The sequence below is a fragment of the Taurulus bubalis genome, assembly GCF_910589615.1.
Source record: "Taurulus bubalis genome assembly, chromosome: 7".
In the NCBI taxonomy this organism is placed as follows: Eukaryota; Metazoa; Chordata; class Actinopteri; order Perciformes; family Cottidae; genus Taurulus; species Taurulus bubalis.
Window position 1 is genome coordinate 667,501 of NC_136595.1, and position 13,977 is coordinate 681,477.

General features: G+C 44.4%; 1 protein-coding gene across 1 annotated transcript; it reads left to right on the plus strand.

The window, feature by feature from the left end:
* Window positions 1-815: 815 nt before the first annotated feature.
* On the plus strand, window positions 816-13,284 carry artn (artemin; the record flags this gene model as incomplete). The annotated part of the gene is made up of 3 exons (XM_079221459.1): window positions 816-914; window positions 5,859-6,030; window positions 12,875-13,284. 3 exons carry the CDS (start codon window positions 816-818, stop codon window positions 13,282-13,284), a joined length of 681 nt encoding a protein of 226 aa, XP_079077585.1.
* Window positions 13,285-13,977: the final 693 nt, after the last annotated feature.

Sequence of the window (13,977 nt, forward strand, 5' to 3'; positions counted from 1 at the left end):
TTAACGGGAACGCCAACGGGCACGCCAACGGGAACGCCAACGGGCACGCCAACGGGAATGCCAACGGGCACGCCAACAGGGACGCCAACGGGAACGCCAATGGGAACGCCAACGGGCACGCCAACGGGAACGCCAACGGGAACGCCAACGGGCACGCCAACGGGGACGCCAACGGGAACGCCAACGGGCACGCCAACGGGAACGCCAACACAAGTTCTTGGAACTGTCACCTCGATGAGGATGTTGAGCTTCATGACCTCGCAAGGAGGGTGGCATCATGAACCTGTCCAAAGGGCTCGAGACAGAGTTATGGAAGAATGAAGAAACCAATGTGGCCGTCCAATCGCAAACAAAATAGGCAATATGGTGTTACACATTAGCATTACCTGTACTGGTACTTGAACAGTGCAGCCAGCAACACAGGACAACAAACAGAAAGTGAGACTGGTGGCCGGACCAACACAGGTCAGAGGCTAAACTCTGGACAGGATTCTGTCCCGAATTTAGCCGTGGCTCTATAAGTGAAGTTACTGATCTGAATGAAAAATGGAAGGAAAGATTTTATGGTTGAAAGTTTTTCACGATAGCATTGCCTTCCCTTTCTTAACCACATGGGTTATGACAAAACATTCTCTTTAAATGAAGATTCATGTCTTTTGTAAACACCATTCACACAGAATGCTGTGGAAGTGAACGTGTCATCCGTCTGGGTGAGCTGAATTGCCCATGGCAAGAGCATGACTCATCTTTCAATTATTAAGATTTAACAAAACGCCAATGTACCTTGTTATTACAGTGAAGGAAAGCCGGTATGAATGAAGAGAGTCCTTATTATCAATTTCTGTTTTTCAGATGGAAAACCCTGGTGGAGGCAAGAGGCGGCGACTCCCCAGCATCACCTGAAGAACTGGAAGGTGAGCTCTGCTCCCACTATATTCAGGGTGTGTGTCCCAGTCAGAGACGGATGCCGACAAACATCCTGAATGAGAGAATGCATGAGAATCGGAACGAAAAGGAGGCCAGCAGATCGTTGGCATATGCGTTTCACCATCGGGCCAGTTTCCACTACGATGCCCATTTGATCTGGTCCTGGAGCTCCTGCCAGACTCATTTCATAAGTGATGTTAAAATATTAACCTTACCTGCACAATGGGATGGTGTCACGTGGCAATTAAGTAACGAGGTGCAGGTGTTGGGCTGCAGGTATCCCACAAGGCCCCTATAGGCGGAAAGACACGGACACAATTTCCATGTCAAAGAGCCGGTGGAACGGCACGGATCATCTTTCAGTCCCTTCGATGTATGGAACACTGGCTACCACTTAATTAAAGGCAAACACCAAAGCAACATCCTAGCGCTGAATGAATTGTCATTGAATTTGGTTTCGACATCAGGGGATGAATACAAAAGAGTTGAGTGAGTTCTCTTCTCGCTGGCTCAGGAAATATCTCCTGATCCTAAATGCACCGGCACCAAATCTGTCTGCAAACATTTGTTGCATCCAGTAGAGTTGTTGACGGCTAGCACTGTGCAGCAACTTCTGTTGACTGGTCTTGTTAATATCTCATGCACTCTAGGCTCATTTCACAATGATTGCCGTCTTCTCACTTCTGCCTTTGAGTCCGTATCTTAACATTTGCTCTGCTGGACACTCAAAGGTGCTCGATACAAGATTCAGAGCATATGAATAGTAATAAATCAGGTGCTGCAAAGAGAGAAGACTACAAAGAGTTTCCTTCAGTCTTTTTGGAAGGGAACAATTCTCTTGACAAGCCGTTTCATATCGCTCAAAAATGTAATGAATTCTTTGTAAACATTGGTCAGGAATTAGCGAACAATATTCTGGCTTGTCATGGAAATCCACTGGATTTTATTCCAACAAATGTCCCTATTATCTCTAATGTTATGCTCCCAGATATTCAAGACATAAGTCATATATATAATTGATGATCTCATAACATGACAACATGTCCAACAGGTGAAACATCTTCATCTGGTCTCTGAACACAGGTGTTGTGCCAGAAGATTTCACTTCCTCTTGTGTTCGGGTCGGCAACGACCCGTTTTAGGTTTTAAATGCATAAAAGAACCACATACATGTGTTTATTGCATCAAGGCTTTTTGACTTTGTCAGGAACCTCTATTTCAACAAAATTTAAAAATCACTAAATTATAAAACGCTCTGGTTGAAATTCTGACCTTTGTGTTGTTCGGTTTGACCCAGTTATAAAAATAAGATTTGCTTGATTGGTTGTTGTTTGTTTGATCTTGCAAATCTATATTTTGTGTTATGACTTGTTCTGCTTTTCATTTTGTGTTATTTATTAAAGTTCTACTGCTGAAAAAAGCCTTTTTCTTCCAGCAAATATATATGGGTCGAAATTGACCAGTAATACCATAGATGTTACTATAGTTAATAATATTAAAATGAAAAAATAAATAAAACAGATGTATTTAAGAGATGTGTTCTACTACCCCTCAGTAATAGTCAGGTAACACAACAACCTTTTATTTATTTATATGATTCTCTTGAAGTTCATTTTAACATTTCTTTAATTGAAATGGAGGTATCCTGACAAAGAAAAGGCCCAGAGGCCCACACCAAAAATATTAAAACAATATGTTCATGGATAAGGAAGCCTAATGAGATGAGAAACACATTGGATGATAGATAATAGTTTTTAGTGTATTTTACAGATGATTTAAGACATGGGTCAAAACCGACCCGTTAACACAAGAGATGCTAACAGAAAGCTAACACAAGAGATGCTAACAGAAAGCTAACACAAGGGATGCTAACAGAAAGCTAACACAAGAGATGCTAACAGAAAGCTAACACAAGAGGAAGGTTAAACATTAACAAAGTTATTACTTTGTTCAAAGCAGAAACCCCATGTTGTTTCAACAACTATAGACCCATATCTATATTGCCTTGTTTTTCAAAAACACTAGAAAAGATTGTACAAAAAAGGATATTGTTTCATATAGAGTCACAATTCAATTCTGTACAAACACTAGTCTGGATTCCATAAAAATTATTCAACATATGTGGCTTTACTTGACCTTGTTGATTAAGTTATCTCTGGACTTGACTTATGAATTTATTTGCAGTATTTTCATTGACCTTTCCAAAGCCTTCGACACAGTAAACCATAATATTCTATTGAAAAAGCTGCATAAATATGGATTCCATGACATTGCATACAAATGGTTAAAAAGTGATGTTGCCAACAGAAGACAGTTTGTTTGTGTTGTTACTCAAACAAAGCTAGATTAATGTGTGGGGTTCCACAGGGGTCCATTCTTGGACCATTATTATTATAATTTATATTAATGATATGTCCAACGGGTTAAAAAGTTGTTTTCTGATAATGTTTGCAGACGACACAACGCTAGTTCTCTCTCAATCAAATAAATTAACTGATGATGAAGCTAAAACTGCGTTAGCTGCCTATGCTACATGCTTCAAATTAAATAAGCTAACGTTGAACATAAAAACATCTAATTGTATTATTTTCAGTGGCAAAAGAATCAGACTTGAAGGATTTAACTGACTAGCAGAGGTACATTTTATATTAGATTTATGGGAACCAAGTTATGGAATGACTTTTCCCACCTAACAAAGAAATGTCCCTCCCTAAAATGTTTCAAAATGGTCTAATAGAAAGTCTAGTTTCTGTTTAGTAAGAGTTATGTATGCATTAGTGTTCACGTCTCTCTGATTTAGCAGTTATATCTTCATTTATAGTTGTTTCACTGATGGGGACTTGTAGCGTCACCGTTGCTTAGGAAATACCACAGACGTGTAAAAACACATCCTGAACACACACAAGCCATGCTGACTTTCACATTCACACACACACTCACGCACACACATGCACACATGCACACACACACACTCAGCATAATTACATTATTTGTATTTTCTTTCTTTCTTTTTCTTTTTCCAGTTGGCTTTTTGCCTCTTCCTGCACTGTGATATTCATTTATCTCTGTTATGTTTGTTTATTTTTTTTATTTTATTGTTTGAATTATGCAAAAAGAAAAATATCTATGGCCTCCACACGGCTCTCAACCAGTACTTTATTGGAGTAATTCCATTTTATGTTTCTACACAACTACAATTGAGAGAGAATTATTGTACTTTTTCAGATGTTCTATGTCCACACGGCCACTAGCTGCAGATGTTCTATGTTCACACGGCCACTAGCTGCAGAGGTTCTGAATGTTCACACGGCCACTAGCTGCAGATGTTCTATGTTCACACGGCCACTAGCTGCAGAGGTTCTGAATGTTCACACGGCCACTAGCTAAAGATGTTCTGAATGTTCACACGGCCACTAGCTAAAGATGTTCTGAATGTTCACACGGCCACTAGCTAAAGATGTTCTGAATGTTCACACGGACACTAGCTAAAGATGTTCTGAATGTTCACACGGCCACTAGCTGCAGAGGTTCTGAATGTTCACACGGCCACTAGCTGCAGATGTTCTATGTTCACACGGCCACTAGCTGCAGAGGTTCTGAATGTTCACACGGCCACTAGCTGCAGATGTTCTATGTTCACACGGCCACTAGCTGCAGAGGTTCTGAATGTTCACACGGCCACTAGCTAAAGATGTTCTGAATGTTCACACGGACACTAGCTAAAGATGTTCTGAATGTTCACACGGCCACTAGCTGCAGAGGTTCTGAATGTTCACACGGCCACTAGCTAAAGATGTTCTGAATGTTCACACGGCCACTAGCTGCAGATGTTCTATGTTCACCCGGCCACTAGCTGCAGATGTTCTATGTTCACACGGCCACTAGCTGCAGATGTTCTATGTTCACACGGCCACTAGCTGCAGATGTTCTGAATGTTCACACGGCCACTAGCTGCAGATGTTCTGAATGTTCACACGGCCACTAGCTGCAGATGTTCTATGTTCACACGGCCACTAGCTGCAGATGTTCTATGTTCACACGGCCACTAGCTGCAGATGTTCTATGTTCACACGGCCACTAGCTGCAGATGTTCTATGTTCACACGGCCACTAGCTGCAGATGTTCTATGTTCACACGGCCACTAGCTGCAGATGTTCTGAATGTTCACACGGCCACTAGCTGCAGATGTTATGAATGTTCACACGGCCACTAGCTGCAGATGTTATGAATGTTCACACGGCCACTAGCTGCAGATGTTATGAATGTTCACACGGCCACTAGCTGCAGATGTTATGAATGTTCACACGGCCACTAGCTGCAGATGTTATGAATGTTCACACGGCCACTAGCTGCAGATGTTCTGAATGTTCACACGGCCACTAGCTGCAGATGTTATGAATGTTCACACGGCCACTCGCTGCAGATGTTCTGAATGTTCACACGGCCACTAGCTGCAGATGTTATGAATGTTCACACGGCCACTAGCTGCAGATGTTCTGAATGTTCACACGGCCACTAGCTGCAGATGTTATGAATGTTCACACGGCCACTAGCTGCAGTGGCCGTGTGAACATTGTTACGGTGACACGGAATCTTCTGACTGAACTGGACGAAGCGTTTTGAGTCTGCAAAGTGATTTCTGAATTCAATGTCTACGATTTGAAGTGGTTCAAATAATCCCAAACTGCTGCCACATTAAAGTGCATCAATGAGTTCAATCCAATAATAACATATATGTATTTCTGAAATGGGCCGTCCTCCATAGTTTACTTTGGTTTGTGTGAGTGCTATTACTTCTGTACCTCTTCTTCCTCCACAAAGGAAAGTCACGAGGGCTCATGAACTCGTTTAGAAAGCACCACATGCTGGTGATCCCACTTTTGGTGCCTGCTGACCAAAAGTACCGATGTGCTCCTTGATATGCTCCTCAGGTGCTGCTGTGGGTGCTGGCGTCATTGCTGACACTAGTGGAAGACGTGTTTTCTGAGGAGGACCATAAAGAGGCTCCCTCAGACCTCCGACGTGTCCTCATGCAGCCCTCCTGGTCTCCTGCTGAGGACCTGCAACAGGACCGGGTCCACACAGCCTGGCCCAAAGCCATTGGCAAGTATTTACATGTTTTGTTATTTCATCAGCATGGTCTAGTACAGGGATTCCCAAAGTGTGGTGCGCACCCCTTAGAGGCAGCTCGCGCACCCCTGGTGGTGCGCGAGCTGCCTCTAAGGGGTGCGTAAGAGACAAAAATGTAATGGTGGTCTAATGGTGTAATAATTAATATTAAACATAATAAAAAAAAAATTTAAGTAGGATTTTTTAATTATAAAATGTCCCTTTGTAAGATTTAAATTTAAAATTAAAAACGTACAATTTAATAAATAGATGCACTTCCGGTCCGGCCGCCAGACTGTCTTTTACTACACACTAGCTAGCCTAGCTTGTGCACCTAACGTCATTTCATTCATTCAGCAACATCCATGAAAATATGTTAAACTGGCTGAAATCGGGGAAGCTGTCAGGTGGGACATCTGAAGCTATCAGTAATAAAAGAGGAGAGGGACAGAGAGAGAGGGAGGAACCGGAGGGAGAGAAACAGAGAGGTGCTGGGGAGAGACCGGGAGAAGAAACCGACCGGGAATCTGAGAAAGAGGAGACGGAGGCGACCGAGAAGGAGGAAGAGATATCAGACAAACCGGGAGCACAGAGACCATCGAAGAGTCAAGGTGGAGAAAGAGGAGACGAGAGTGAGCATCAGACTGGGAAAAAAGAGGAAACATGATGACAATTCTCTGGGTCTGGGCTTCACTTGGATTGGCGATGCAGATTGTTGTGCAGTGAGGTTCTGGCTAACAGCTGTCTGAAGACTCTTATTTGCGCCGCCACCTGAACACCAAGCATGCCAGTGCAAGTCAGAAGCCCCTTACATCCCTTAGATCAAAATTGGAAGAGTTACAAAACAGACAAAAACAATTGCAGTCTCATTCACGTGAGTCTCTCAAAGTGAGTCTCTCACGTCTCTCACTTTCTCCCTCTCCATCTCTCTTGCTGCAGGCTGAGCCACCTGCGCTGCATGTGAAAATCCTCATATGGACTCCTCCTTTTTATTGATATCTGTTTCTGAGCCTATGTGCCACTCTTTGTAACTGAAATGTATACAGCGGACTAAATCTTGTAACAAACGCCACGCGCGAGCAAACAGTTCTCGCATTGGTCTGATTTTATGCGGCTATAAATAGGCTCTGTTGCGTTTTTTTTTTAAGGTGTGTGGGATTGGGGGTGTGTGAACCCGGTGGGGATGTAGAAGGGGATGCGTGGCCTAAAAAGTTTGGGAACCGCTGGTCTAGTACAATCTATTTGTTTTTGTTGTTTTACTTAAATTAAGGATTCAACTTGAATCTAATGTGATCAACAACACATTCTGGTATTTCATTAGAGATGGAAAGAATCAAACCCTAATATCTCTAATAAAACTATAAACAATAATGTTTAATGCTTCCATATTTTGGCTAATATTGAGGTTATTATTAGCATAAATATCTTCAATATCATCTCTCATATCGTCTAGTAAAGACTCTCTGCAGTGTCATCACACGACATCTTCATACAGGAAATTCCAAAGGGAAAAACCCGCTGGCTGTTGTTTTGACACACAGGAATCCAAAGGTGCTGCTGCGGGTCAAAGGTCGCACGCTTTGTTGACCTCTTCTCCCCAAATTCCACCCGGGAAGGCGCTCTGCGTTAGTTCTGTCTTCTGACATCATTGTTACAGCAGCTAGACTAAACACGTGTTGGCTTTATAGGCATTACAATACAATTATTAAAGCATTTAAGACATATAAACTACCCCTAACAACAATAGGAAAAAATAAGTAATATTGAGTATGTTGGGAATTTATATGACAAGCCCAGTGGGAACACATCAAATGTCTTGTGCATAGTGGCCTGGTCCCTCTGAGGCATGAATCTCCTTTGGAAGAGCACTCTTCATTGAGCGCTGCAAACAAAGCTTCATAGCTCTGAGGCGTGTCCCTCATGGATGACTGGCCTCTGGCCGGGTAGTTTTCATCACTGAAACTGTGGCTGTGTTAGAGCAGGTTGTCCTTCAATCAGAGCATCGGCAGTTCGATCCCCGGCTCCGCTAGTCCATGTGGATTTGTTCCTGGGCAAAACCCAAGTTGCTCCCGTAGCTGTGAATGTTGTATGAATGTTTGGTTAGGCACCTTCATGGTAGCATCAAGGCTCCTTCACAGCAGACCAACAAGGAGCTAAACCATAACTGACTTTATAGAACTGAGTTAAAAACCAGGCCCCTCGTCACTGTTCATGGTGGTTTTGCTGCGAGTCGCCTCTTGTTGTAGATATCGGCCGTAGAGATGTCTGCCTTTTTTCAACAGCAGTGTCTCTTCCCACGAACCTGACCGGTGACCCGGATGATCCACAGACCTTGTTGGATGCAGTTTCATGGAGGAACTATTTTTTCTCTGCCAAATTACAACCGGCAAACGTATCGCGGCGCAGATGGAAGCGCGCCGTCTACTCATTGGCTCGTGCTCGTGACTATTTTTTTTTTTTTTTTGGGACATGCCTGCTCCCCCAAAGACTATATGAACTGCAAGATGGAGGCACAACAAGGCTAACGGGAGAGTTACCGCAGTGTTTGAGCAGCTACTGCTGATATCTTTCTCCATCCAAAGCTTTATGAAAGTCATGGTAAATATGACCCTGACACGCTCAGATTGTCTCGTGACTTGTGCTCGCACTAAAAAACAACGTTTAGCTCAGTTGGACGTGATCGCCCTGAACATTGCCCAATTTGAATGTAACATTGGAATAGCTGTATAATTACATGAAATAATGCAAACCCATGTGGCGTGTTTTGACATGGCTGAATATGTAGCTGAGAGGGCGGGTTGACTGAGATGTGCTCTTCGCCTGGGGAACATTCATATGCATTTTTCCGTTCAATTTTTTTCTCTCTCGTGATTACAAGTTTTTTTTTGGTAAACATCGAGGCATGAGCTGACAAGCACCTATGCTGCTGTAAAGGAGCCTCTACGGTGGTGATAAACCCTCCCCTAAGGACAATACTGCATGGAGGCATGAAGGGAGAGGAGCTTGGGCCCAGCCATCCCCGTTCAGCAAGGAGAGACGTCAGTCCAACACCTGGCCGGGTCCTCCCAGCTGACGTTGTTTGAAACGTTCCTGGCAACAGAAAAAGCAGCTTGGGCTCGGTTGGAGCTCAGCCAACCGCTCCACTCCCCTCCTGGTAATGACCCCGCAACGTGACACTACCTTTTGCATCACTCAGCCGACAACCGGAGGAATTTCCCTCCCAGTTTCAATGCCCGTGTCTGCTTTTAATTTTATCATGCACGCTCTCCTGTGCTCATAAAACTCCATTCTAATCTGATGCGTTAACTAAAGTGTGAGAAGTTGTTCACCTTTCAGTCTCTAAAGGCCAGAGCAGGCTCTCGCTAAGGGCCTCATCTTAACCCCCCTGGATGCTGCTAAACGCTGCCAGCAAGGCTTTCTGAGGAGCTGCACAGAGCAACGTGTGCAGAGCAGTGAGCACTCCTTCATGTTGCTTCAGTAGCAGTCGTAGCAGTAGCAGTAGAAGGAGCAGTAGCAGTCATAGCAATAGAAGGAGTAGTAGTAGTAGTAGTCGTAGCAGTAGCAGTATCAGTCATAGCAGTAAAAGGAGTAGTAGTCGTAGCAGTAGCAGCCGTAGCAGTAGCAGTCATAGCAGTAGCAGTCATAGCAGTAGCAGTAGCAGTCATAGCAGTAGAAGTAGTAGTAGTAGTAGTAGTAGTCATAGCAGTAGCAGTCATAGCAGTAGCAGTAGCAGTAGAAGGAGCGTAGCAGTCATAGCAGTAGCAGTAGCAGTCGTAGCAGGAGCAGTAGCAGTCATAGCAGTAACAGTAGCATTCGTAGCAGTAGCAGTCATAGCAGTAGCAGTCTTAGCAGTAGCAGTCATAGCAGTAGCAGTCATAGCAGTAGCAGTCGTTGCAGTAGCAGTCGTAGCAGGAGCAGTAGCAGTCATAGTAGTAGCAGTAGCAGTCATCATAGCAGTAGCAGTCGTAGCATTAGCAGTCATAGCAGTAGCAGTCATAGCAGTAGCAGTCATAGCAGTCGTAGCAGTAGCAGACGTTGCAGTAGCAGTAGAAGGAGCAGTAGCAGTCATAGCAGTAGAAGGAGTAGTAGTAGTAGTCGTAGCAGTAGCAGTAGCAGTTATAGCAGTAGCAGTAGCAGTCATAGCAGTAGCAGTCATAGCAGTAGCAGTAGCAGTCATAGCAGTCATAGCAGTAGAAGGAGTAGTAGTAGTAGTCGTAGCAGTAGCAGTCATAGCAGTAGCAGTCATAGCAGTAGCAGTAGCAGTCATAGCAGTAGCAGTAGCAGTCATAGCAGTAGTAGTAGCAGTAGCAGTCATAGCAGTAGCAGTAGCAGTCATAGCAGTAGCAGTCATAGCAGTAGTAGTAGCAGGAGCAGTCATAGCAGTAATAGTAGCAGTAGCAGTCATAGCAGGAATAGTAGCAGTAGGAGTCATAGCAGTGGCAGTAGCAGTCATAGCAGTAGCAGTAGCAGTCATAGCAGTAGCAGTAGCAGTCATAGCAGTGGCAGTAGCAGTCATAGCAGTAGCAGTCATAGCAGTAGTAGTAGCAGTAGCAGTCATAGCAGTAGCAGTAGCAGTCATAGCAGTAGCAGTAGCAGTCATAGCAGTAGTAGTAGCAGTAGTAGTCATAGCAGTAGCAGTAGCAGTCATAGCAGTAGCAGTAGCAGTCATAGCAGTAGCAGTCATAGCAGTAGTAGTAGCAGGAGCAGTCATAGCAGTAATAGTAGCAGTAGCAGTCATAGCAGTGGCAGTAGCAGTCATAGCAGTAATAGTAGCAGTAGCAGTCATAGCAGTGGCAGTAGCAGTCATAGCAGTAATAGTAGCAGTAGCAGTCATAGCAGTGGCAGTAGCAGTCATAGCAGTAGCAGTAGCAGTCATAGCAGTAGTAGTAGCAGTAGCAGTCATAACAGTAGCAGTAGCAGTCATAGCAGTAGCAGTAGCAGTCGTAGCAGTAGCAGTAGCAGTCATAGCAGTAGCAGTAGCAGTCATAGCAGTAGCAGTAGCAGTCATAGCAGTAGTAGTAGCAGTAGCAGTCATAGCAGTAGTAGTAGCAGTCATAGCAGTAGCAGTAGCAGTCATAGCAGTAGCAGTAGCAGTCATAGCAGTAGTAGTAGCAGTCATAGTAGTAGCAGTAGCAGTCATAGCAGTAGCAGTAGCAGTCATAGCAGTAGCAGTAGCAGTCATAGCAGTAGTAGTAGCAGTAGCAGTCATAGCAGTAGCAGTAGCAGTCATAGCAGTAATAGTAGCAGTAGCAGTCATAGCAGTGGCAGTAGCAGTCATAGCAGTAGCATCAGCAGTCAGAGTGTGTGCAGCTCTTCTTTCAGACTAAACCCTACATTGCTTTGAGAATGAGAATCATTCCATAAGCTCATGTTGGATTTCTTCTCACTCAGCCAGGTAGGAACTGGTTCAGGGTCTGTGATGAAGAAAGACTCGACTTCGCCCCCTTCGTCTCTCTGATGCTGCTTTCCTTCATGTTGTCAGATGATGATGATGATGATGACATGCAGACATGTGTACACACACCAGGAGTCTGTGAGCTGAGTAGAGGTCGAAGCCGAGCTCGTTAGCATATGGCTAAGTGAATAAAAGTGATCCAAGATGTCGTGGTGAACTCCTCATGGCCTGGGTCCAGGGCTGCTCTCACAAACACATCAGTCAGCTGATTATTTCTGAGCGATAATTACTTTCAATTTCAGCTGCATGCTACATAGTGTTGTTCCAACTTCACTTTGGTGAGACTAGATATTCCCTGGGATCTTACATTATCATCATATTACTGTGATATACTAGCACAGTTAAATGAAAGGTTCATCGCCCAGCCTTACAGCACCGTGTACGTGGGCCTCGTGCAGCAACATTCTCTTAATGTCTCTCATATTTTCTGTTTTCTGTGTGAAAAAAACAAGATGAGGTCATTATCAGTATAGCTAATGATTACTGAACCCTATATAAGGGGAGGAGTTGTACCGCGTGCAAAAAGACTTTGAGAAGAAGAACTTCCACAGTGGCCTCGTGTTGCTCTCGGGAGGTTTACCATGGGAAGCGCCTACTTATCAAAAAGGTTTGGGCAAAAACAATGTAAACTGCCTATTTGTAAAGCTAAGGTAGGTAATCTTCTTAAAAACTGATTTTGTTCCATTTGTTAAAATTATTTAAAAATCCCGATAGCAAGCAATAAATGAAATCCTCTCTGTGTGGTGCAGGGTCGTAGTTATTAGCCTTTCCAATCATTTCATTCAGCCGACCTGTCTACCTGATCACACTCTGCCATCTCATTGCACATCACCAGATTCTTCCAAAAGCTGCTAGCTTAGCAGCTGCTCGCATTTACAGTAACCGTGTTTGTTGTTCATAATTATAATTTTGGAGGAGTGGTTTTGGAGGGAGGCCTGAAGGGGCCCGGCTTTGAGTGTTGCCGACTTGGCAACTTTCCCTCTTTAGTGACTTTTGCAAGAGGGGGGGGGGGAGGGGGTTCTTTCTTTATTTGATAGAGTAAGTAAGGAATCATACCCGGTGAGCTAGCTCAGCTGATAGCTACTTTCATTGGAAAAGAGTTGGCAACACTGCGCTGGGTTTTTTGGTTGGATCCTTTTAGTAATGTAGTACTCTTGCTGGTTTCCCAAGATACCAGCCCTGACTTTACGATCCTCGCTGCTTAACCATCTGTTCCAAAAGGAATTGAAAGAAAATAAATGATACTGCTCTTAAATTCACATGAAACTTTATTTTGGGAGGCAATATTTAGTCACTGTTTCCCACAATGTCTTTTTTACCATAGCAGTTTTGGGAACCAAATATTTGACCCGGTGTCCCGTCTGTGTTTTATTCTGCTTGTAGAGGAGTGGTCCCTGATGCAGGAAGAGGAAATCCAGCAGAGCAGATGGCGACGCTCCCCTCGCGACCCAAACTCGCCCAGAACGTCACGGAGGAACCGCAAGAAGACCAAGAGCAGTCACGACTGTCACCTGGAGAGGAAGCAGATGCGGGTGAGGGATCTCGGTCTCGGCTATGACTCGGACGAAATAATCCTCTTTAAGTACTGCGTTGGGACATGCCACGGCTCCCGCAAGAACTACGACCTGGCCCTGAAGGCTCTGATGGACAATGGGAGCATCTCCGGCAAGAAAGTCAGCGGTCACCCGTGCTGCCGGCCCACCCGTTACGAGACCGTGTCCTTCATGGACACCCAGACTACCTGGCAGACAATTAAGTGGCTCTCAGCGGCCAACTGCAGCTGTGTGGGCTGAGTGTCCATCTGCACACAGAAAGGTTCTTGTGTGAAAAGAGCAGGTTGCCTCGAGCCCCGGGTGACTAAACCCTAGTTCATGGGGTCTGAGGCGAGGCCTGGACCAGGACCCTCAGCGCAGTGCCATGGCTTTCACTCCGCGAACACCTTGGATGTTGGAGTTGTGATACCTTCAGACGTTCTGCCCGGGGCGGTGGAAGGTTTGTTTCAATGCCACCAGCAATACGCACAGAAAAGGAGACTATCAGTACTGGGCCATAATGGCGCAGTCATAGCAGTGGACTGCAGTCGATGCTTACAGCAGCCGTGTTGGAGGTCTTCAGTTACTGGAATTCAGTGGGCCTCTGGTTTGTTGATGACTTCTGCGTTCTTTTTGAATGGCAGCTGTCGATTTCACCATTAATATGTGGTTCTGTTGGTCAGAAAGTCAAGGTACCGTATCAGCTGTCTGGCTAACTTGTTAGCTGGTCCTCAAGAAGAAGCTAGCTCGTGGCTAACTGCATGCAGACGTTTGTGGCTGAAACATACTCCAGCAGGTATGAAGGGTAACGTTTTTCTTAATTTGCGTTCACCAATGATTATTGGTAATCAACGATTGTGCCAATTATTAATTAACTGATTAGAAAGGTTTTAGTCATTGTCCTGCAAACTTTAAATGATGTCGAAGTTAACACAACTTCAAGCATTACATCCA